The 26,359-nt window shown below is 41.8% G+C and overlaps 1 protein-coding gene across 1 annotated transcript in view; it reads left to right on the top strand.

Annotated features, from left to right (window-relative positions):
- The first annotated feature begins 656 nt into the window (after window positions 1-656).
- EMILIN2 (elastin microfibril interfacer 2) overlaps window positions 657-26,359 on the top strand; it is a 61,379-nt gene continuing 35,676 nt past the window's right edge. The window contains exons 1-3 of the mRNA XM_026661409.2: window positions 657-980; window positions 1,426-1,548; window positions 23,580-23,755. Of these exons, the coding sequence (XP_026517194.1) occupies window positions 856-980; window positions 1,426-1,548; window positions 23,580-23,755 (424 nt within the window). The 5' untranslated portion in view covers window positions 657-855. The remainder of the gene's footprint in view (window positions 981-1,425; window positions 1,549-23,579; window positions 23,756-26,359) is intronic.

The raw sequence follows: 26,359 nt of genomic DNA, 5'->3' as shown, positions 1-26,359 counted from the left end.
CATTGTGTGAGATATGTGACACCCTACACATAGAGTATAATGTTCATTTTGGACTGAGCAGTTTCTCCATTAGTTACAAGTATTAATTTATAAAGCATTGATTGCAAAAACCTTCACTGTTACTGTTTGCTGGCTTGTATAACTGGGGGGGGAGGTGAAGGCAGTCCTGAGTGAATGGGGGGAAGGGAGTGGTGGGTGCATGCCAGATGAGTTGCCTGTGCACTTAAGTATCTTACAGTAGCACGTGTGCACTCCTAGGGGATTAGAAGACAAAGGTCTCCTGCCAAAGGTGCAGGCCAATAGAGGGCGGGGTGGGGCCTGTTTGTAAGGGTCGGCCCGTCTGGCTACGGGACTGTGTGCGCAGACGAGATAATGGGTAAACTCTCTCTCTCTCTGAAAGACGAAAAAAACCCTCCACAACTGAGTAATATGAAGTAATCAAGACCTGCCCCTTCCTCCCCCCCCCCCACCCCCAGGGTGGGAAAGGAGTGGGGGGTTCCTGCCTTGCATTTGTTTGGTCAGACAAAGCGTGGGTAGAGGGGAGTCACCCGTCGGGGGTGGGGTGTGAATCCAGTGGACGGAGGGCGGAAGGCGGGTGGGGGGCCTCTTGCGTCAGTGCGGGATCGCAGGAGGAGAACGGAGGGAGAAAGTGCAGGGGCGAGAGGAGAGAACCGGGAAGACGCGAACGGGGAAGGGGGATTCAGCGGAGCGGAGTCTCTCTGTGCGGGGGCTTCTCAGCACGTCGCGGTCCGCTCTAGGGTGTCTCCAGCCCGGGCTGCTCCCCGCGGCAGCCCCGCTCAGGCGCCAGTCCCCAGCCAGGCGCGGGGCGCTCCAGCTCCTGCCCTGCCGGCCGCAATGGGGCTGCGCCCGGGACCCGTCGCGCCCCTGGGCTGGACACTGGCGCTCCTCCTGTCTCTGGCCGGCGGGCTCAGCGAGGCCACCCCGCACTTGAGGCACAACCGGCCGGGCGCCAGGAGCAAGTAAGTGCGTCTCCCTCCTGCGTGCGCTGGGCAAGCGGGAGGGTCCCAGCTGCGGCTCCCGGGGCTGCTCTCCTGCGGACTGACCCCCTCCCGGCCCCGGTCTCCGCCGCAACTCCAGAGGCAGAGCTGTGGGGGCGGGAGGCTCCCCGGGAGTCCCCTTTAGCCTGGGGGTTCGAGATGCAGCGAGAGGAATGTAAAGCCCCAACGCTTGAAATGGCTGCAGGAGTGCTGGGGGGTGGATGCTGACACTTCGCTCAGGGCGCCCAAAGAGCTGATCATAGGCTCGTGCTAGAGGACATGGAGAAGGTTTTATGAGCTACAGTCACGCAGGGCTGTCTCCTGACTGGTGCTTTTGTTCTACACTTGACATGCCACTGGTTTAATAATCTTTATTGTTTGCCCCTTTAACTGTGCATTTGTCCTGCTTTTTGTCACCCTCTCCCAGGAACTGGTGTGCCTACATAGTGAACAAGAATGTGAGCTGCTCTGTGCTGGATGGAACTGAGCAGTTTATTCAGGCGCAGTACAAATGTGCCTGGAACCAGTTTCCCTGTTCACCAACCCCAGTGTAAGTAAGAGAGGCGGAGATTTCTGGGTGGGGAACCATTGGGTCATCAGTAAATCATTTCCACATCTAGTGAGAACACAACAGCTAACAAGCTTTACATCACCAGAGCTCAGATGGTCAGTGGGATTTTAAAAGTTTGGGATCTCTCTGTGGGTATTGCGGGACAATGTGTATAATTTTCTAGCCTCTGAGTACTGAGCCATACCTTTGTTCGTGATTTACTATCTTTTTTTATTACAAACATAAGGCAGCTGAAACAAATTAGAGCCACATTGAGTATTCTGTTGTGAGATCATGCAATAAGTTAGTTGTACATTGCTAAAACAAATCAAGGAAATTACTTGCAAAAGTCTGAACTGTCCATTGATAATTGATTTGGTGCTTATGTCATTCTAGTGTTAACTAGTCGGGGTGAATATGCATGCTGTACTTCAACTTTTGTGGAAAGAGTGCAAGCACCTGCTGAGAGTACAGTTACACACCTTGGCCTAGAATCATGGGTGCACTCCAGCTGTTTCGCTCCGTTCCAGTGGTACAAAGCGATCATAAACCTGGCTAAAGCTGGCTTTACAGTTGCTTTGCATTGCTGGAACAGTGTACTGGTGAATGTGGGCCAATAGCTTTATAATTTATAGATTCTTAAATTATCCAGCATAGACAGGAGTTTGTTTGTTTTTGCTTTTTGTTTTTGAATAAAGCTAGCGCATTATGCACTAAGACATGGTTCTGTAGTACGTTTTTTATGTTAGGTAAGGCATTGTGGTCCATTGGACAGGGCACTGGAGTAGGAGTCAGGAGACTAGGGTTCTATTCATAGTGCTGCCACTGACCTGTTGTGTGACTGGGGAAAATCACTTTACAGGGCTTCAGTTTCCATATCTGTAAAACAGTGATAATGGTACTTACCCTCCTCTGCAAAGGAATTTGAGATCCACAGACAATAAGCTCTGTTTAGGTCTGATCCAACTCCTACTAAAGTCAATAGAGTCCTATTGACTTTAATGGATATAGGATCAGACACTAAATGAGCTAAATTTTATTGTTATAAATAGAAAAACAAAAACTGTTTGTATATATTTCTGAACAGACATGAGCGAATGAAGTATGTGGCTGATATTACAAGGACCTGAGCCCCTCCTGCGATGGGCTCAGTCCACTCAGCTCTTGTTTACATCTATGGGATCTGAGGACGCTCCTTGCCTCACAGGGGCCTGAGACAATTAATGTTGCATATTTGGTGTTTGTAAGACTTTTTGGCACCAAAAAAAAACAATGGTACCTTCTTTTCTTATATAAACATTGGCCACTTGAGACAAATCATGGAAGACTCCCCAGAGACACAGCTGAATAACCCTGTCTGGGTCATTTCCGATGTTGTTTCTTTTCATAGTATTTAACTGCCCATTTTAGAGTTATGACACTGAAGTGGACAAATAAAGATTGGGCGAAGTATATCCTTGTTTATTAATGGTGCCTGTCACTGCTTCTGAGTGACAGACCTATCAGGAAGTTATATATGGTGAGCCAGGTTCTAAAATATTGACGCTGAATATCTGATAAGGTATACTGGAGGTGTCCATTTTAAAGGAAATTAGATCTTCCTAATTGCAAATCTTTATTTCCTGAATCTGACTTGCTTTATATCGGTGAAGATAAACATTATCTTCTGGATAACTAGAGTTGGAATTACAAAGCATCTTTTTATTTTTAATATAAGGTATACTATATAAAGGTATCTTTCAAGTTTCATATGCATTCAGGTGTATATTAGTATGGCAGCAGTGTGACTATAAAAACTGGGTGAATATTTTTTAAATAACTCAAAATATAAGTTCTGTAATCTTGGAAGTTTTCTGTGTGCCCAAAACTCTGTGATATTAGGAGAATCTATTATTTTAATATTGATCTATCACTCACTGTGTGCTAGTTTCCTTCAGGATAGAGAATAAGAAAGGAAAATGCACTGAAGAGTTTGCAATCTATGTCCTTGATCCTGCAAACAATTATGCACATGAATAACTTTAACTTTACTCACGTGAGTAGTCTCATGAAACTCAATGGAACTACTCATGCAAATAAAGTTGCTCATATATGTAAGTGTTTTAAGGTTCAGGACCCAAACATAGACGAGACAGTAGGAGGACTGGGAGAAGGGTTATAACAAACAAGTAAAACCATTGAGGCAAAATTCTGTGTAATTATTCTTCTTATTTCCTTTACAAATTTACAGATAGAGGACTAAATCATGAAGTAAATGGGCCAAATTCTGGTCAAATAAAGTAACTGAGATCTGAATCAGGAATACAACTTGTTACCTGTGTCGTAGATGTGTGCCTTTTGTTATTAATGTTGATCTGTGACAATCACTGATATGTCAGACTGACTTTCTGTATCCAACTTTAAACACTGACTATGCCCCTTCCTATTATGAGGATTCTCACCTGTTCCATGAAATGTCAGTATGTGTCTTTCATTCGTAATAAGCTGAGCAATAAATTGCTAAGAACTGATACCCTTCAAATAGAAGCTCTTCATCATTTTAATGCTAAATATTAAATAGCATTTGAAATTTGCCATTTACTTCTAGTTAGATCAAGATCTTGTCCACAGTGCTTTTTTGATATTTGGATGACCTATGTTACATATAAAAATATTTTGATGAAACAAAGCTGTGCATTATATATTGTGTATATAACTGTCTTAAATATCAGGTGCTTACCCGAACAGAGGATATTCCATACATACGAGAATATATATATTATTGATATTAATTACAATGTCAGTGAACTACTCTATAGAAATACGAATTCCAGTGACCAAACCCAGCACCATGTGAATTCATGAACTCATTTTTAATCACCTCTTACCCATTAGCCCTATTAAAAAATATTGTTTGTTTAAAAAAAAAAAAAAAAAAAGGCTGTTGAATTACTGCATTGCTAGGAAATTTTAAGTGTAACAACTTTAAAAACAAGATGTACACCTCTACCCTGATATAACGCTGTCCTCCGGAGCCAAAAAATCTTACCGCATTATAGGTGAAACCGCGTTATATCGAACTTGCTTTGATCCCTCCCTCCCCCCAGAGCACTGCTTTACCGCGTTATATTCAAATTGGTGTTATATCGGGTCGTGTTATATTGGGGTAGAGGTGTATTTGCTTAAATTGTAAGTTAAAATTCAGTAATTGCAGTAGGATCTCATTATTTAAGTATCTTTTGATATGTATTGCGGCCCAATCCTACAGCCTGAAAAGTTAGTGGGAGTTTTTTCTGAATAACATTCTAGGATCTATATGAGCAGATGCTTGGAGTCTGAGAAGTCGGAAGAGAGAAAGAAGGAAAAACCAGAAGGGCTCTTTGAAGTATTTTCTGTCCTTGGAGAGAGATTTGATTTATTTTTCTTAAACTATGACCAGCCCCGGAGAGAGGGGGAAAAAACAAACAAACAAACTTTTGCTGTTGTTGGGAAGTGGGAGTGAAATGTACTTATGCAAAAGTGTTCATGTGTTTACTTACCCACGCTCAAATATTTTTATAATTTAAAAAATCACTAATGTGTACAAATAACTGACCGTCCTGTACTACTTTATTTTTAATTTATTTGTTTTACTTTTTCACTTTCCATTGTGCATTCACTCTCTTTGGTTTCTTATTGAAGGGTTACTCATGAGAGTTGGGTTGATATCATTATTATATATTTTAATATAATTATTATAAGAAAACTATATTGGCCTTCTGGCAAATAACAAGTGTAGTATAGTATCAATATAAGCTTCTATCTGAGGATTATGGGCTTGATCCTACAAATATCTATCCATGTGAATAACTCTACTCATGTAACTAGTCCCATTGATTTCTGTGGTTCGACTCTTGGGAATAGAGTTATTCATGTGCTTAAGTGTTTACTGGGTCAGACTATATGTTCTTACCTGGGGGGCGGAGGGGGGGGGGAGTGAATTTAATGATTTTAACTGGTCTTCTTCATCTTTAACTTCTGTGATCAACATATAATAAACAGGGAGACAGATTATTCCACTACATTGCAAGTAATTAGAACACAGACAGGAAAAATGACAAATTGTCTAAAAATAAATATGACTAAATGAACATTTAAATAAATATTTACAAATTGACCCATTAAACAAGTATTTTTGAGCCTATTGTTTTTACATATATTTATCACTATAAATAAATCTAATTCCAGAATAATCGAAGCGTGATAAACACCAACATTTGAATAAAGCATAGACAGAATTATATAAAACAAAAGACAGTGAAATACCCATAAACTCTAATCATTAGTATATGTAATTGTAAAGGCTGGGAGACCAACCTATAAATAGCATCAGACAAAGTGTGATAATAAAAACATTCCAGGTAAAGATGTAAACATTATTTTATTTAATGGGGGGAAAAAAGACTATTCAGGTGCTCCCTTTAGAAAGAAAACAGTAGACCAGATCCTTGGTATAAATTGGTATCGCTGGTTGTTATCCACATTTTTTTTTCTGGAATCCATGCAGCAGTTTCAGTCCCTGTTCCTTACATATAGGGTACTATAATGGGGTTCAATCCTGCCCAGAGTAGAGAGCTCTGGCTCCAATCCAGCATAGCACTTAAGCACATGCTTAACTTTCAGCTGTTGGCAGCCCCATGGTAATCAATGGGACTACTTGAGGGTTGAAAGTTTAGCATGTGCTTAAGTGTTATGTTGGATCATAGCCAGAGTACTCTGTCCTGGGCAGGATCAAGCCCAGGGTACAATAGTCCTTGATCAGGGTCTAAGTGGGTCTCTGGCTTTCAGAAGTCAATATCACATAAGAAAAACCCTTGAAAACACAGACACTATGTTAAGTATAAAAGGGGAAAACTGAGGACTATTGTATATTTCCCCCTAAATATCAAAAAAGGAGGTTTTTGTTTTGTTTTTAAAGAGAGGGTATCTTGTGTGGGACAGAAATCTCTCTGTACAGGCTCCTGCTAGCTGACTATATGGAGAGTTTAGCCTAAGGATGGGACGTTGAAGGCAGTAAGAAAACTTTAATAACATATTTGAGTTTTCTGGAGTGTTTATTTGATAATCTTTGCAAGATGGCTGGGTGTGGTGAACTTGTCTGGCTGTGTGTCTCTGAGCCTAATATTGTGTATCTCTGACTATGCACACAGCAAACAACACTGTCTTTCTTCTCTGAAACTTGGATAGGAATTTTCATTTCATACATCATTCATAGCTTGTTGCAATAATTCCAAAAACTTCACAAACTCCCCCTCAACTCACATTAATACAAATATTGCAGTTGATATTTGTCTGTTTTTTCATGAGTTGAAAATTGCATTGATTGGAGGTCTGGGGCTTCTTCTATTAAGTGCCGGACCAGTTCCAAAGTAGCATTGCTGGTCCTGAGGACCACTGACCAATTTAAGGTCTGATATTCAATAAACCACCAGAACAATAGAGGAATGCTCTACATCACTGCCAGGTTTCCCATAATGGAGAATATTCCTCAGTTCCCCTTGTGGTCCTCAAAATATCAGACCTTCATATAACGTTCTGATCACAACTTGCCTTTTTTCTCTCCTCCCCCCGCCCCCGCACTTCTGACCTGTTTCAATTCAGGGGTCGGCAATGTGTCCATACACAGACACAAGTGTCCGTGGTAAATATGTTGAGGTCCGTGGGGGTGCTGACCTCAGGCGGCTCTCCACAAGCGGCTCCCCATCCCTGCTGTTGCTGGCGGAGGCGCGGCCAGGCGTCAGGCAGCTCTGCAGGGACGCTGCCTCCATCCCCACTCCCCGAGTGCTTTCTCCGTGGCTCCCAGCCCATTGGTTGGGAACCGTGGCCAATGGGAGCTGTGGGGGTGCTGCCCGCAGATGGGTCAGCGCCCAGTCACCTGGCCGTGCCTCCATGTAGGAGCCGAGGGGAGGGGACAATGACATGCAGCTGCTTCCAGGAGCTGCTTGAGGTAAGCGCTGCATGGAGCCTGCACACACACCCCCCGTCCCTGCACCCCACCCCCCTGCCCCAGCCCTGATCCCCCTCCTGCCCTCCGAACCCCTTGGTCCCAGCCTGGAGCACCCTCCTACACCCCAAACCCCTCATCCCAAGCCCGACCCCAGAGCCTGAATCTCCAGCTGGAGCCCTCCCACATGCCAACCCCCTGCTCCAGCCTGGAGCCCCCTCCCACATCCTGAACCCCTCATTTCTGGCTCCATCCCGGAATCCGCACTCCCAGCCCAAAGCCCGTACCCCCTCCCATACACCAACCCCCTGCCTCAGTCCAGAGCCCCCTCCTGGCCCCCCACCAATGTCTGTCACTTAGTCCAGTAATTTTGTCAAGTGTCCATTGCGCAATATGGTGGTGCTCACGCCTGATTCGAGTGTGTGCTGCCTTGAGAAATGTTAGCTCTAGAAACAATGCTGTAGTTCATTCTGAAAGCTTAGAATCCCAGCTTTTAAGCAAACTATGAAATCTCTGAATGCTAGTGCTTCAGGAGAATATTGGTTGTGTTTCTGAATTCAACATTTATCTTCCATATATATTCTTTAGCATTCTGTGAAAGTTTCTCTACAAATATTCTTGCTGGGAAACTTATTCATGGAGAGCAAAGACAAGAAAGCTGCAAACACAGATTAAGCAAATTCATTTTTTATTCACAGTTCTCCTGATAACGTCCACTGCTGCTGACGTGTTAGACACTGTCACTAGAGGACAGGTAAAAATAATCTTCTGATAAAATATCGTAGCATCAGTGAGGAAATCAGCCTGTGAAAAACTGCATAGTAATTAGCAGGACCAAGTGCCTCTGGTCCTCCTTGCTTTTGTGAACAAGTTTAAAAAACGATGAGATAGTATGGACCAAAATGAAATCTTGCTGCAGAAGTTATGTGGGGAGGCAGTGAGTGATATAATACTATCTGTGCCATTCTAACCAGAGCTATTGCTTTCTCAGCTGTAGAGAAGGGTAGATTAAATGATAATGACCTAAGCCAGATGAAGGGAGAGCAATAACTCTGGTTCAAGCACAGAGCATTTTGTAGAGAAAAATGAGTGCAACAGCAGTGAAAATATGTTATTGTCCCATTGTGTCTCCTCCCTCAAAATGCTTCAGCTGCTATTAATAGCAGAAATTCAAAATCAAGCAACTTTGCCAGGTCTGGTGCGAATTCCAACTCCAGTCCATCTGTAGAACACATCACATGCTCATGCTTTACCTAGCCTGAGTTGGCAGGGGGAATCTATTAGGAAGACATTTCAAAATCCAGTTAAACATATGTCCTTTCTACTCAGTGCTCTGCTTTAATCTCTTCTTAAATTTCCTTGGTGATCTGTAGGGTAGCCACTCCCATTGATGCTTTTTACCTTTCTTCCTGCTCATCACAATGCTCTGTTCACACTGCTGTCTTGCTCCTACACTTTGCATCTCTCCTACTCCCATCTTCCTCCTCTGACTTCTGATTTTCCCTCATCCTTTGCAGTGTATCCTGTCCTGAACACACAGCTCTTATCTCCCCACTTTGCCAATTGCCCTCCATAGTTCCAGTTCCCAGGAAATTGTAAACTGGGGTCTGATTTTTCTCTCTCATAACTTTTACGCCACTGACCTCAATTGAGATACTCCAGTCTAAAAGGAGAATCAGACCCAGAATCTGGAATTATGAAGTGAAAATAGAGTTGACTTACCATTTGCTGTTAGTGTAATCAATGGTTAATGTATTACAATTAGGGCTGTCAAGTGAATAAAAAATGAATAGCATTTAATCGTGCAATTAAAAAAATAATAGAATACAATTTATTTACATATTTTGGATGTTTTCTACATTTTCAAATATATTGATTTCAATTATCACACAGAATACAAAGTGTACAGTGCTCAATTTATTTTTGATTCTTTTTTTACAGTGCAAATATTTGTAAAGTTTTGTTTATGGAAGTTGAACTTACAAATGTAGAATTATGTACAAAAAAACCTGCATTCAAAAATAAAACAATGTAAAACTTTAGAACCTACAAGTCCACTCAGTCCTACTTCTTGTTCAGCCAATCACTCAATCAAGTTTTTTTTTTTTTACATTTGCAGGAGATAATGCTGCCTGTTTCTTGTTTACAATGTCACCTGAAAGTGAGAACAGGCGTTTGCATGGCATTGTTGTAGCTGGCGTCACAAGATATTTATGTGCCAGAAGTCCTAAAGATTCATATATCACTTCATGCTTCAACCACAATTCCAGAGGATATGCATCCATGCTGCTGATGGGTTCTGCTTGATAACAATCCAAAGCTGTGTGGACAGCTGCATGTTCATGTTCATCATCTGAGTCAGATGCCACCAACAGAGGGTTGATTTTCTTTTTTGGTGGTTTGGGTTCTGTAGTTTCCATTTGGGAGTGTTGCTGTTTTAAGACTTCTGAAAGCATGCTCTACACCTCATCCCTCTCAGATTTTGGAATACACTTCAGATTCTTAAACCTTGGGTTGAGTGCTGTAGCTATCTTTAGAAATCTCACATTGGTACCTTCTTTGCTTTTTGTCAAATCTGCAGTGAAAGCGTTCTTAAAACAAACATGTGCTGGGTCATCATCTGAGACCGCTGTAACATGAAATGTATGGCAGAATGCAGGTAAAACAAAGCAGGAAACATACAATTCTCCCCCGAGGAGTTCAGTCACAAATTTAATTAACACATTATTTTTTTAACAAGCATCATCAGCATGGAAGCATGTCCTCTGGAATGGTGGTCACAGCATGAAGAGGCATATGAATGCTTAGCATATCTGGCACGTAAATATCTTGCAATGCCGGCTACAAAAGTGCCATGCGAACACCTGTTCTCACTTTCAGGTGACGTAAATAAGAAGCAGGCAGCATTATCTCCCATAAAAGTAAACTTGTTTGTCTTAGCGATTGACTGAACAAGAAGTATGACAAAGTGGACGTATAGGCTCTAAAGTTTTACGTTGTTTTGTTATGGAGTGCTGTTATGTAACACAAATAAGCTACATTTGTACTATGGTACAGTACTAGTATGAGGTGAACTGAAAAAAAACTATTTCTTTTGTTCTTTTCACAGTGCAAATATTTGTAATCAAAAGTAATATAAAGTGAGCACTGTACACTTTTTATTTTGTGTTGTAATTGAAATCAATATATTTGAAAATGTAGAAAAACATCAAAAAATAAATTTCAATTGGTATTCTATTGTTTAACAGTGCGGTTAAAACTACGATTAATCACAATTTTTTTAATCTCGATTAATTTTTTTGAGTTAATCACGTGAGTTAACGGCGATTAATCGACAGCCCTAATTACAATACAATGTTGACTTACCAGCATTTTCCCAACCCCTTTTTTCTGTTTTCTTATTATTAGAAGTATTTAGGTTTCTTGTTTGTTTTGAAGTACCAACCTGGTGCTGATCTGGCAGCATGTGATTTACTGGTATTTGACATTGTTTGTCTTACTGGCATAAAAGTAGAAGGAAGCAACCATAGAGGAAGCATGGGACTGGAAGTCATGAGATCCAGGTTCTATTCCGAGCTGTTCCATAGACTAGCTGTGTGATTAGGGACATGTTACTGAACTAGATTCTGTGGGTATATCTACATTTCGGGTGTAATTCCCAGCTCAAGTAGACATACCTGCGCTCACTCTGATTGAGCTAATGCACTAAAAACAGAGTGTAGCCACAGCAGTGAGAGGGGCTAGCCGCCTTGAGTCTGAACCCATCTGAGACCCCAGAAGGATATGTGATATATCACTGGGAAATGAAAACACTGATGTGGCTGTAGATGCAATATTTTAGATAGTACAGTACTTTGGCTTATTTTTCCCCTTCTCTGCCTGTGTTGCAGAACTCAGAGTAATGGATGAGTTAAATTCCATGGGTGAAACTCTGGCCCCATTAAAGTCAATGGCAAAACTCCCATTGGCTTCAAGGAAGCCAGGATTTTGGAAAATGAATGATTTCATGATACTGGACATTTTAAATGCAATGGATTCTGAAACTAAAAGTGGAATTTAAGGGTGTGGTACTGAGAATATTTAATGTTTTTCTCTTCTAACAATGCCCCATAATCCACCTGTCCCTTACAAGAGAAACAAGCATCCTGAAGTGATATCAGGCTAGAGTCTCGGCTGCACCTAGCTTCAGAGTGGCATAGAGGAGTGGAGCTATAGTGAGTGGGATTCTCTGTCCTGCCCCTAGCACAGTTTAGAGTGTTCAGAGGCTGCTGTAATTTGTGCTAGTTAGCAATGAGTGAGTAGGGCTCTACCAAATCCACAGTCCATTTTGGTCAATTTCATGGTCATAGGATTTTAAAAATTGTATATTTCATTTTTTCAGCTACTTACATCTGAAATTCACTGTGTTGTAATTGTAGGGGTCCTGACCCAAAAAGGAGTCGTGGGGGGTTGCAAGGTTATTGTAGGGGGGGTGTGGTACTGCAGTGCTACCCTTACTTCTGCGCTGCTGCTGGTGGCAGCGCTGCCTTCAGAGTGGTGCAGCTGCACCACTGCAGTCTTTTAAGTGTAGACAAGCCCCTAAGGTGCAGATGTGCTACATTTAAACTGTTTTTCCTGCCAAGTTCCCATAAATGTTCATCAGTTTGTTTGGCCAATAAGTATTTATTCAAGACTTAGCTAGTCTGGGCAATAGTTGTACACACACATCTTTCATTGATTTTAATGGTAGTTGTGCATGTATGAAGATTGTAAGATTGATTCCTAAATACTATTTTTGGCTTCCTCTTTCTTCCTTTTGTTTCACTGTGCCAGTGTTCATAGCAGTGCCTGATCATAGCTGTAAGACTCAGACACTGGAATTTTGTTTGGGAGGATTTTGCCAGTGCCAGGCATTGATCAAGTGTGTAAAAGTAATGGCACATTTAATTCTGATTTACAGCCATCTATTTTTCATTTTCTATCTTCACTTGCTAGAGGGAAACTATTTTATTCAGCAAGTAACTCCCTATCCTTCCTCCTCACCTTCCTGCCCAGCACGTGTTCTATCTTTTTATATATTAAGTTAGGAACTGGAAATAAAAATAGCAACCTAATACAGTAAACAGTGCCAGAAATAGAAAGACAATTCTTTCTTTAGTGCATTCAGTAAAAAGAACCTTGATTTTTTTCCCTAATATCAGACCAAAAAACTGATTATTTTTCAAATTATGTTTATTTGGTTCTTTTTCTTTGTTAATGGCATTTTAACACACACTGTAGTCTACATTTACTCCTAACTTTACAGCTCTCTCTCCCTACACATTTATGCTTTCAGCAAGTTAATCAGTCTTCCTGCCCCCAAAAATATTTTTCTGTTTTTGAAATATATTTGGATTATATTCACACAATTATTTACCAGCATATAGAACAATAAAAAGCCGTCTTTTTAGTTTTCAGAATTAAAAGTTTTTAAGAATAAAAAAAACTAAGAATTGAGCTGGATTTTGAGACCCACAAGAACCAATTCTTTGGGAATTTGAGAAGGTGAGGAGAGCTTGAAGTGATGGAAGTCCCCAAAAATAACATTGGGGGCCCCAAACCCCTAAATCCAGCCATCCTAGGAATTCACAAAAGAATGGAAACCGCTTGTAGTATATGCTTTTGGAATAAACTCCTACTTTATTAAGACACTTCATATTTTTCTAAAATCAAACTACAAATGCTGTAGAATGGTGGTGAGTTGTATCATAAAGCATCTTGTCTGGGTGAAATCTTGACTCCATTAAAATCAATGGAAAACTTTCATTGACTTCAGTGGATCCAAGGTATTCCCTACCATTTGTAGCAGTACTGTACATGAACTCTCCTCATCCTTGTGCTGCCAGCTGAAGGTATTAAGGGGTGGCCGCTCTGACCTCCCCATCAGTTTCTTCTCACTGGCTGTGGTTGGTAGTCGGGGAATGTGTGAGCTTCTCATATTCTCTTCCCTTTGTCCCTCTAGAAAGCTTTTTAGAAAGAATTTATTGTAAATATTTTTTAATTAGCAGTAGTTATTGTTAGTGGTACTGTACTTGTTTTTTTTTTCCTAAAAAATTTCCTTGTTTTTATAGTGTTTTCTTTGAGATTTTGGATACAGGGGTGTGCCTAAATCCCCAAGTTTTGAAGCACTGTTCTGGCTCTAACATGTCCATGCCAGTCAGCAATCCTCACCTCTGCTGTTTAAAGTGTTTGGCAGAAGGTCACTTTGAGGCATAAGTGCCTTATTTGTAGGGGGTTTAAGACCAGGACTAAGTAGTTGAGGGAAGTTTGCCTTTCATCCTGATGAAAGCAGCTTCGCACCCCCATTTGATTGCACCCCGTTCTAGCCAGAAGAAAGCCGCCACTTTTTGAGAGCTAGATTCCCTACAGAGTCTCACAAGAAGAAGACTTCTGGTAGGAGCTCCCTGGTACTGCATTCTAGCAATGTACAGTCATTGACTCTGGATCCTCATGTGGTACCATGTAGACCAACTCCATTGGGACCTTCAGCAGCATTGACTTCCTCTGCAATACACACTGCTGTATCGGTATCAACGAAGTCTGAGGTGTACACCACGACAGGGATGTGCTGAACTTGTCCGTTACAGGATGAGATCCAGGTACCGATTATTCCTTCCATGCAGGTACTGGTACTGGGATCTTGCTTGGCACCTGTACATCTGATATCTTTGGGAACTGAGCCTTTGGTGGTACCCTCAGGGTCTGGGCTCTGTGGTGCAACAGTCTAAGTGCACAGTCCCTTCAGCAGAGAAGCCTTGGATAATTCTTCCGCTACCATCCTCTGAATGCTAGTCCAGGTCCCGGTTTCTGGCTACTCTGCCCTATACTGTGCCACCTTGGCATTTCAGTGTTGACTTTTCTTTGGATACAGATGTGGATCCTACATATCGAGATCTCATTATAGGAGATATCAACTGTCTCCTTGTTCTTCATGGCACAGGTCAAGGCTCCAGCACAGTGACTCTTACAGAAGCATATCTAGATAGGTTGCGTTGGGGTTGGGCTCTGGTACCATATCAAATACAGCAGTGGCCTTGCTGGAATCCATGGTGGTGGTGGTGGGGGTGTCCTTGGGACTCCAGATCATCTTGTCCTCAACACTGCTTTACTAAGTCCCTATCCAGGCACTTTTCTCTGTCTGATACCACTCTCTCTACTGACACTGGTACCCAACAGCTGAGGGAGGTTATCCCTGTGGATTCTGATCCACCTGCTAGTGAGGTTAAGCAGACACTAGACAGACTGACACTTCACTGTCTCTACTCAACACTTCTTCTTCATCAGATGAGGCAACCATTTCAGAATCATCTTCCCCAGTTCTGGATGATTACAGAATGTGCCAGCAACTGTTGAAAAGCGAGGCCACATTCCTAGGTATCGAAATTGAGTTGTACAGGATAATCCACACAAACTGGTTGCATTCTGCAGGACCTGCTAGCGTGGCTGTGCCTATTAATGAGGCTATCTTAGAGCTCCCCAGACTTCTTTGGCAAACTCCCTTTTCTCTGCCAGAAGAACAGAGAAGAGGTACTACCAAGTTCCATCTCTGGGACATGAGTACTTTGATTCACATCCCACCCCAGGTTCTCTGGTGGCGGCCATGGATGAGAAAGTGAGGCGGGGCATTTTAAGTCTATTCCCAAAGATAAAGATGCAAAAAAGCTGGATTTATTTAGATGTACAGTTCAGAATTGCAAACCATCAGCCCTTCTTAGCCCACAGTGATTACTCCATCTGGGACCCCATATTAAAATTTGCAGACAAGCTGCCAGCTGATGTCAAAGAGGAATACAAAGCTCTTATAAATGAAGGCCACCTGGCTGCAAGATCATCTTTACAGGCTGTGCTCTAAACATGGTGATTTGGCTGCTCGGGTGCTGGCTACAGCATTGTGCTTCTTGGCTTCAGTTGTTGTGCGTGCCATCAGAAGTCCCACAAACAAATGAGGACTTGCCTTTTGAGGGTCCAAATTTGTTTTAAAAAAAGGCACATGGAGCTCTGCATTCTCTTAAAGATTCTGAGGCAACCACAACTGTAAAATCTTTGGGCATTTATACTCCAGCCCTAAGAGAAAGCAGTTTCACCCTCAAGTCCAACAAGAGGTATCTGTCATCCATTAAGACAATCTGACCAATCCCAGAGACACCATAAATCTCAGAGGATGAGACCTCCTCCTTCACTTTCTGCTAATGCAAACAACCTGTAGCATCCAAACAGTCTGGTTGATGCCTTGGTCGAGGCCAGTGAACCACTCCGTATTATTTCCCCTCCCTTTGGCAGCAAGTTATCCTAGTTTCTAAGTCAGGGGTGGGCATACTTTTTGGCTCGAGGGCCACATCGGGGAATAGAAATTGTATGGTGGGCCATGAATGCTCACAAAATTGGGGTTGGGGTGAGGGAGGGGGTGAGGGCTCTGGTTGAGGGTGCAGGCTCTGGGGTTGGGCTGGGGGTGAGTTTGGGGTATAGCAGGGTGCTTTGGGCTAGGACCGAGGGGTTCAGAGGGCGGGAGGGAGATCAGGAGCATGTAGGAGCCAGAGTGGGGCCATGCCATGGCTTCCGGGAGCCGCGTGGTGCGGCCCTGACCCTGCGCCCCAGCCGGAGCAGGGCTGAGCCGCGTGGTGTGGCCCCTGACCCAGTGTCCCGGCTGGAGTGGGGCTGAGCCGTGTGGTGCGGCCCCTGACCCATCTTAAAACATAGTTTGCCCACCCCTGTTCTAAGTGCTTGTACCTGCATTGCAACAGATTGATGGGTTCTAAGCACGGTGGAACTGGGATATACCCTACAATTCACGTCTCTTCCCTGCTTCCCATTCCCACTCTCCATCTCTTTTCAGGGACCATTCTCATGAGAGTGTACTAATCCAAGAAGTTCAGTCTGTACTGCAATTAGGGGCTGCAGGGGAAGTACCTCCTCAGCATCGGGGAAAGAGATTCCATTCCCATTATTTTCTCATTCCAGAGTTCAAGGGAGACCTGTCTGAGATCTGCAAGACCTCAGCAAATACATAAAAAATATAGTTTTGCATGGTTACCTTAGCATCTATTATCCCATCCCATCCCTAGACCCCAATGACTAATTCTCTGCCTTCAACTTAAAGGATGCCTACTTTCATGTGGCCATTCACCAGAGTCACAGGAGGTTCTTAAGATTAATTGTAGCAGATATTTATTATCAGTTACTGACAGTGCTTAATTTGTAATGAAAGAGGTGCCAGGGCTCAGGCAATTTGGTGCTGGGGTTAAAGCAATTTTTTTTACATTCATAACGGATGCAGCAAGCACAGCAGTGCCAGGGTTATGAACTGCCAAGCCTAGAGGTGCTGGGCCTCACCCCTGGCAAGCCCTGGCACAAATTAAACACTAGTTTATGGTCCTCCCCTTTGGGCTGTCGTCAGCTCCTCAAGTCTTCATAAAGTGCCTGGCAACGGTTGTGGTTCATCTCAGCGGGCTGGTTCAAGGAAGGTCCAGACAGCAAGTGCTAGTGTTTGTCTAAAAGATCCGATCCCTGTTACAGTTGTGGGGTGTTCTGAGTTGTCCTTGTTGATCAAGTCTTCTCGAGTTTATAGGATCACTTCTTATCTCAACCACAGTGAGATCATATTTACTTCGGGCCAGGTTTCAGGTGATATTGGAGCTATGCAAGAACTTCAAGGCATTCCCTTGTAGAACAGCGAGGCATTGCCTGGAACTTTTGGCTCCTGTGGCAGCTTGTATGTAGGTGACTCAGCATGTCAGACTTCACCTCAGAACCATTCAGAGAGGGTTGAAGTCTGTCTACCATTTCTCTCATCGTCTCCGGACATGCTGGATCTCATATCTGTCAGGGTTCTGTCATCTGTAGCCCAGTGGGCTAGCTTACCTCTATTGTATTCACTGCTTTGTATTATATTCTGCATTATTCTACTTAGCAGTAATGCAAGGAACCTACAGGCCTGCATCCTGTAAGACATTGGCGTCAGCAGTTAGCATAAAGCTTGAGGCCTAAGATCTTTGGCATAGATAAGCTTAGGTGACCCATAAGTGCTGGGGAACTGGAAGTAGAGTGCAGGGGGGAATTTTGTCCATAATGACATCAGCCAGCCACAGAAACATGAACTAACACCAGCTTCTGGGGTTTTGGATGGAACATCCAACCGCAAGATAGGGATGTAAATACCGTTAAAAAAGTTAACCATCAAAAATTGGCTCGCATGCCACCTTTGGCACGCGTGCCGTAGGTTGCCGACCCCTGCACTAGGTGCATGTTGTTAATTATCACCTAGAAACACATCCACAGTGTGAGAGTGGTCATGTACTACTTAGTATGAGTAATTTTAACATTCATGTTGGACTATATCAGTAGTCAAAAATGCTACAGCAATTAAGAAATTAACCTTTATGTAGCTGGGAACATGGTGGAAAGCCATTAAGGTCAAATCTTGTTTGCCTTACTCAGATGACTAGACACACTGATGTTGATGGGACTGCTTGACTGAGTGCCTCCATAAATCCCAATTTAAATGCTAAGGTACACAGATTTGTATGCCTATAGTTCTCTTGAAGATTATAGCTGTCAAGGTTTCCTCCCCACTCTGAACTCTGGGGTACAGATGTGGGGACCCGCATGAAAGACGCCCTAAGCTTATATTCCACCAGCTTAGGTTAAAAACTTCCCCAAGGCACAAATTCCTTCCCTTGTCCTTGGACGGTATTGCTGCCACCACCAAGTGATTTAGACAAAGATTCAGGAAAAGGACCACTTGGAGTTCCTATTTCCCCAAAATATCCACCAAGTCCCTTCACCCCCCCCCCTTACCTGGGGAGACTTGAGAATAATATACCAACCAATTGCCTTTAATAAAAGTACAGACCAGACCCTTTATGTTTAGGACACTAAAATCAAGCAGCAACAGAGGGTCCTGTGGCATCTTTAAGACTAACAGAAGTATTGGGAGCATAAGCTTTCGTGGGTAAGAACCTCACTTCTTCAGATGCAAGTAATGGAAATTTCCAGAGGCAGGTATAAATCAGTATGGAGATAACGAGGTTAGTTCAATCAGGGAGGGTGAGGTGCTCTGCTAACAGTTGAGGTGTGAACACCAAGGGAGGAGAAACTGCTTCTGTAGTTGGATAGCCATTCACAGTCTTTGTTTAATCCTGGTCTGATGGTGTCAAATTTGCAAATGAACTGGAGCTCAGCAGTTTCTCTTTGGAGTCTGGTCCTGAAGTTTTTTTGCTGTAAGATGGCTACCTTTACATCTGCTATTGTGTGGCCAGGGAGGTTGAAGTGTTCTCCTACAGGTTTTTGTATATTGCCATTCCTGATATCTGACTTGTGTCCATTTATCCTCTTGCGTAGTGACTGTCCAGTTTGGCCAATGTACATAGCAGAGGGGCATTGCTGGCACATGATGGCATATATAACATTGGTGGACATGCAGGTGAATGAGCCGGTGATGTTGTAGCTGATCTGGTTAGGTCTTGTGATGGTGTTGCTGGTGTAGATATGTGGGCAGAGTTGGCATCGAGGTTTGTTGCATGGGTTGGTTCCTGAGTTAGAGTTGTGATGGTGCGGTGCGTGGTTGCTGGTGAGAATATGCTTAAGGTTGGCGGGTTGTCTGTGGGCAAGGACTGGCCTGCCTCCCAAGGTCTGTGAAAGTGAGGGCTACCCCTCTGATACTTAAAATCAAGCAGGTTCTTAAAAGAACTTTATTATAAAGAAAAAAGTAAAAGAAGCACCTCTGTAAAATCAGGATGGAAGGTAATTTTACAGGGTAATAAGATTTAAAACACAGAGGATTCCCCTCTAGGCTCAACTTCAAAGTAACAAATACAGGAATAAACCTCCCTCTTAGTATAGGGAAAATTCACAAGCTAAAACAAAAGATAATCTAACGCATTTCCTTGCTATTAGTTACAATTTCTGTAATTTTAGATGTATTATTTCAGTAGGAGCTGGGTTACCTGCTTGGTCTCTCCCTTTGTTCCGAGAGGGAACAAAACAAAGAGTACAAACAAACCCTCCCACTCCCCCAGATTTGAAAGTATCTTCTTTTCCCATTGGTCCTTCTGGTCAGGTGCCAACTAGATTAATTGAACTGATTAACCCCTTACAGGTAAGTGATTCTGTACCTCTGGCCAGGAGGGATTTGATGTTACTGCATACATAAATGTTGTTACCCTTCCCTTTATATTTATGACAATAGCAGTGTAGAACTTGTAGGTTGTTCTTTGTATGGCTTTTGAAGCATTTTAATTCTTGATTGGTTTTGCTCCAGTGGAGTTTTATTTTAAGATTCAGATGAGTTTAAACCTGATGTGGTAAAGCTGAAACTCAAATCAGAGCCAGTGGGTCTGAGTAAGCTGTATGCTGTGTGTATGGGCTATCAAATTTGCAAGAATTCACAAGGAATAGGGTTGGTGAAGGATTTCTTGATTCACGGGATCTACCATGTGGGGATTTTTTAAACTGTCGAATCAGAATAGGAGGGACAGCCCAATATTTTAGACTTATTTTTGTATTAAATTATTGGAAGTATTTTAAAATACATTTTAAATGTTAAAATAAAAAAATTTAATTGATGACATACTCTGTGTTGTATTTCCATATATAACCCCATGTGTATCAAGTAATGGGAAGCATACTGTAATCACTCATTTTTTTAATTAGTAGGAAAGGAGAGTAGTAAAATCGTATGTAAATTGTCTGTATGAATAAGATTTGTCCTGGTTGGCTTTAAGATTTGTCCTGGTTGCACTCCTCTTTTATACTTGTGTGTATGTTTTTGTCATGATTTATTTTTACCTGAATATTGTTTGAGATGATCTCCTCTTGTTTAGCTATGAAGGAGGTCACAGGGAAAGTGTGCACAGGGTAAAGAGTAATAGTTGCGTTACGAATTGCAAAAGTGACTGCTACAAAAAAAAAATCATTACACAATTTTTCGGAGTAAAGTGAGATAAATTCTATATCGGAGTTCTTTTCTTATATGCTTTTAAAACTTGTCTTTTAAAAGTTTGTTACAAAATCATAGCTAATGGTATTTGGAGCAGATTAACAAAATATCTTAATTTTCAAAAAGGAGTTTGGCCACACAGGGATGGAATGGAACACACACCAAGCTTAGAGCAGTTAAACATTTCATGGATATCCGAGAGTATCTATTGCCATCTCCTTCATACCAAAATTGACCTATGAGTTCAAAGTTTGTATTCCAGTTAGATGCTCTTTCTGAGAGAGATTGTAATCACCCTCAAACCACTGAAATATCTATCCACTCCTCAGTCACACTGTCTCCAGCAAGTAGTTCAAAGTAAAAGCACCTTAACAAAATTTACATACATAATATAAGTGATTTAATGTTATAAACAAGAGAAGAACAGGAAAGTCGTGGGTGGCCAGGATGTTGTCCTTTTTTCATTGTTCCACTTTCCACTACATTAATCTATTTAATGTTTAGGAATTTGACCTAGGACATCTGTACTTTGCATTTACAAACAGGATTTGTTAGGTCTGTTGATGGAAATCATAACAGAAATAATAAACTTGTGTGCAACCTACAGTTGCTGAGATTATATTCTCATGAATGTAAAATGTATTGGAAACTGAGTCTGAATCAGTGTGCCCTAGGTCAGAATTTGAAACCATGATACACTGACTCACTCTGATTATTATTTTGTTAACATTAGCTGAGTAGCAGATGAGAAATCCCCTGGACTCCTGCATTTGAGATAAAATAACCACAAGGATCAGGGACTCCAGAAAATTATTTTATTAAATATTTTAATTAGCAGCATAGAGGGACAGTAAATGGATACCAGATGTAGGACATTATATTAAAATTATGGTTGTGATAAAGACACATTTTTACTAAATAGAAGATGTTGGATAAAATATGTCTAATTACTAAAGCAATTGTTTTTGCATGTGGCAAGAAGTGAGCAAGAGTAACAGTTAAAATAATATTTAATTCATTTGTGTTAGGAATTGTTTTCCAAACACAGCAGGATTTAAACTTTTCAGTCTGGTGGTTGATTTCTGTCTCATTTAAACAATAACACTCTTCCCAATTTAGTGTTAGAAAATGATTCATTTAATACAGTCATTCATATATAGTTTAAGTTTTGTGACAGCTTGTTGTCTGTGGTGCTCACTCTGTCTCCATATGGTCCTGAAGTCAATGGCAAAACTCCCATTGAGTCCTATGTCATTATCCTGTCTTCCCTTCTACTGCATTACTCTTCCAGTGACATCAAAGTTGTGGAGTGTGTGTGTGTTTTTCATCGTCTGATTGAGAGTTCTGGTGATAGCCTAAACAAATCTGAGACACAAAAAACCAAACCAAACCCTAAGCAGTATAAAGGATAACAGGATACTAATTTTATCCACAGTGTAGGCATTATTTCAAACAAATAGGTAACACTGTATTTGTTCATGTTACTTTTTATTCTAAGTGTAATAACTTATGGAGACACAGTTAAAGGAAATAGTCCATGTTTGTTTTATTTTCCTCATCTCTTACCCTGAAATGAGATGTGTGTGTGTTGCCTTGCTTCAGTGTTTTAAATACAGCATAAACCCATAAGGAAAAGATGGTCTGATGTCTGTCAATATAGTATGAAAAAATTGCAAGATGCCACATGTATCATGTATAGGGAAAAAACTTGATATTTAGAAATAGTTGGTGATTATCTGATTAAAGATTGTTGTAATACAGAAACACAGGGTGCAAAATTAAGGTTACACATTCCAAATACATTTGTAATTTACTGACTTATGAGTGCTTAACCATGGAAACTTAAAATTTTTATATATATATATTTTTGCATTTAATTAAATTTATTTTTTCTGGATTTTTCTAAAAAGAAAAGAACTGGTGGGAAGAGGGGGTAATTAAAAACTATAAAAACAAGGTGTTTCATTCTCTAGGGTTTCAAAGCTCTGCTGTTACAAAGTAATGTACACAGAACATGGTAATTCCATAATCTTGAACTATTTGGCTAAACAACACCTGGACATTACCACCAGAGACGCCAGAATCTAGCCACATTGTGTGAAAATTATCAGGGCTGGTTTTGGAGCACTGAGGGAGATGAAGGGCTTCATAATGCAGGTAACTACTGATATACACATACCACATCCTTTCTTAAGTGTGCGTTTAATGAACTTAGGGGAAAAAACTCTACTGTGCACGCTCAGTATGTGATTTTCAAATGCTCATAAGATGGTCCAATAAAACTAATAATGACTAAAACAAGGCCCAGCAGTGCTTCTAAATGAGTAATCTTTCTAGGCCAAGTTGCAGCTTTCAAACTTCAGCCACTTTGAGAACAGAAATCAGTCTCTCCTGGCTCCCTGCCTGTGCACATTTACGTAGGTTTGTCTTCAAGATCCTCTACAACTTAACTCCTTCCTACTTCTCTACTCTAATCTCCTTTTCCCCCTCCCCTGATCATTCCAAGCCTATGTCCTTCATATCCCTATTCTGTGCCTACCTCCAAACTTTTTTTTCTTGAGCCACTCCCAGTGAATGGAACTTCTTTCCTAATTCTGACAATGGTCACCATATCACAAATGCTGATGCTGGGAAAAAATTTAAGTCAACATAATGCAGAAAAATAACAGTATTTTTAATGAGACAAAATAGGCAGAAAATGTTTTGTTACGAGATTCAGGTTGGCTCTGATTCAGCAGCTACTCTGTGTTTAAGGATGTGAGAAAAAGTATTCAGTGGGAGGGAAAGATGTTGAATCAGTAGTGCAGTATTAACACTGGTAGTCACCAGCACTTTCAGTAACTTCCCATTCTACTGTACATCAGTCAATTCATAGTTCGAAAACCCGATTTATACAGGCAGCACATCATGTTTGTTAACTCTTACCAACAGTGGGTAGGTGTGCATGTGTATGTATAACTAGAGTGTTATGTTCTATCTAAGAGAAAAATAAATCTTGCTGGGTATTATTAATTTCATTAATCATCATTGATTACTGTCTTTTTAAATCTAGGTCTAATATAAATGTCTGAATGATTATAGATGACTTTTAAGTACTTTTTCTTTCTATTTTGATAGCTACCGTATGAGTTTCAGACCTCGGTATACAATTGCTTATAAGACAGTAACAGAACTGGAGTGGAGATGTTGTCCTGGTTATAAAGGTGAAGATTGCAGAGAAGGTCCAGCAGAACAACCAAGAACCATTCTGTTTCCCACTTCTCCACCACGAACTCGTGTGAAGAAAGTCTTGGGTAACTTTTTGTTTGAATCTTGGTATGCATGATCATGTCTAGTTTTGTATTTTGTCCTTTGAACCAAAAGAAAAGTGGCTTCTGTTACACGGTTACTGCATGGTTCAAAAACAATATTCAAGACGTCATATAGTGGGAGCCCAGGGGAAATAGCAAAGCTATAACTATATTGATTCAGCATGTTTCCTGGGGAGTGATGAATGATTGGGTTAGAAGGCTGGTCGTAAACCCATGCTGGTCAATAATAGTTCAGGAAATTCTTTGTGGTAAACTTGTTTGTGGTAACAGTTTAAAGGATTTTAGTGTTGTTTTTTCAGAATGTTGCAGGGAAGACGAGTTTGATTAGCATTGCTATAGAACCAAAAGCAATAATAGTAATACATGATCATTTTAAATTATATACTAATAATGCATAATACTTGCATAGCATTTTACTTGTAAAAGGGCAGTCCAAACATAACTAACTAATCCTACAGGGCAGATAAATAGTAAACCTCAATTGTTGAGATGAAACCTGTAAGAGTAAATGGATGTTTTCATAAACACTGCGAGGGTAAATGAAGTTCAGTTACTACAAGATTGTGACTTTAGTCTCAGTTAAGTAGAAGACAATGAAACAGAAGGCTTCTGCTGGAGGAATTTATTACAACATTTATCAGAAATTAATACCTGTACAACACTCAGAATTCCATTAGCATTTGTTACATAGATTAGGTTGGAAGTGAACAGATTGCTATGATTTTAAGTAGTAAATAAATCTATTTTCAACACGGTAATATATATTAGATAATGTAAGTGCTTATTTGTGGAACAAGAACAACAGATGCTGGCAAGTATTTCAAATAACTAGCACACCAGTTATGCCTATAGAGTCTTTCCTCCAGACTGATAAAAACATAATTGTGATCTTAAGTTCCCAAATAAAAATAGATCAATGCAGCTGTACTAGCCACAGTTCTGACACATATTCAGCTCTGGTTTGTGCAAAATTAACATTACCCTCTCTGCCAATCTTGACTAAGTAAACTTGTGGTTTCTTGGCTTCTTTACAACATCCTTCAGCTAAATGCCAGTTTAAAAACAAACAATAAAAATTCCAACTTCATCTCCTCTGTTTCCTGTCTCAGCATAGTCCTCCAACTTGTTTCTACTCCATACACTTTGCATCACACTAAAACACATATGCCTGCAAATCTGCCTGTAACTAGCTCCATAACATTGCCTGTGTACAACTGCCTCAAATCTACTACTGCTGAAATCCTTATCCATATTTTCCTCTGATCTCACTCTGACAGTTGGAACTCCTTTTCCACAGACACCCCAAGCCTTAGCTCTCAGGACCCCAGCACGTACAGAATAATGGTGTCCGCATCTTCACATGCATAAAGAAGCACAATCACATCACTCCCATCCTTAAACATATTAACTAGCTCTGTACATTTCAGGATCTTTTTAACAACTTCCCTCATTGTTCTTAAACCTTTCATGGATTTGTTCCAGCCTGTCTCACTGACTTTTCTCATTTCACTTCCCTCCTCACTACCTCACCTGTCATTGACCTATTCCCTCTCTCATAACACAGTCTGGTCAGTATTTGAGCAAGAGCCTTTTCTTATTCATCTGGGACATCCCATGCCATTTACTTGTCATCTGAAGCATCCTTTCAGTACCAAAAGATTCCTTATCTCTTTTCAAATCACAGCTGAAGGCATATTTTTTTCTCCTTTACCGGTACCTCTTAACTTTTCTCTCTTTACTTTTATTTATCTCTGCAATAGTATGATTTAATTCTGTAAAGCACTTTTGGATATAGTCTGTGTGAAAGATACTGTGCAAAATAAAATACTATATACTCCCCATATTTGCAGTGGTGTTATAGCCATGTTGGTCCCAGGATATTAGAGAGACTAGGTAGGTGAGGTAATATCTTTTATTGGACCAACTTCTGCTGGTGAAAGAGACGAGCTTTCAAGCTACACAGAGCTCTTCCTCAGGGCTAGAAAGGTACTCAGAGTGTCACCGCTAACTACAAGGTGGAACAGATTGTTTAGAACAGGGGTCTCAAACATGCGACCCGCGGGGCTATTTCCTGCGGCCTGCCAAGAGGCCTGCGGCCCCTCCCCCCCCCCCGGCCTACCTCCAGGCCAGGGGTGGGCAAACTACGATGCAGCCCGCAGGATTGCCCCCTTCGAGCCCCGCGCCGCTCCCTGAAGCGGCTGGTATCACGTCCCTGCAGCCGGGAGGGGAGGGGAGACGAGGTCTCCGTGTGTTGCTCTGGCTTCCAGGCACCGTCCCCCTGCAGCTCCCATTGGCCGGAAACGGGGAACCGCGGCCAATAGGAGCTTTGGAGGAGGTACCTGGAGGAGTGGCAAGCAGCGTGCGGAGCCCTCCGCTCCCCCTCCCCCAGGGGCCGCAGGGACGTGGTTCCAGCTACTTCTCGGAGCGGAGCGGGGCGGCACAGGGCCGAGGCAGCCAGCAGGCAGCCTGCCCTGGCCCCGGTGTGTGCCGCTGCCACCCCGGAGCTGCTCTAGGTAAGCGGCTCCGGGCCAGAGCCCGAAGCCCTCCTGCACCCTGCCCCCCAACTCCCTGCCCTGAGCCCCCTGC

The sequence above is a fragment of the Terrapene carolina genome, unplaced genomic scaffold (assembly GCF_002925995.2).
Source record: "Terrapene carolina triunguis isolate 2854851 unplaced genomic scaffold, T_m_triunguis-2.0 Scaffold58, whole genome shotgun sequence".
Classification (NCBI taxonomy): Eukaryota; Metazoa; Chordata; order Testudines; family Emydidae; genus Terrapene; species Terrapene triunguis.
Note: the sequence above shows the minus strand (reverse complement) of the source record. Positions and strands in the feature narration are given on the sequence as shown.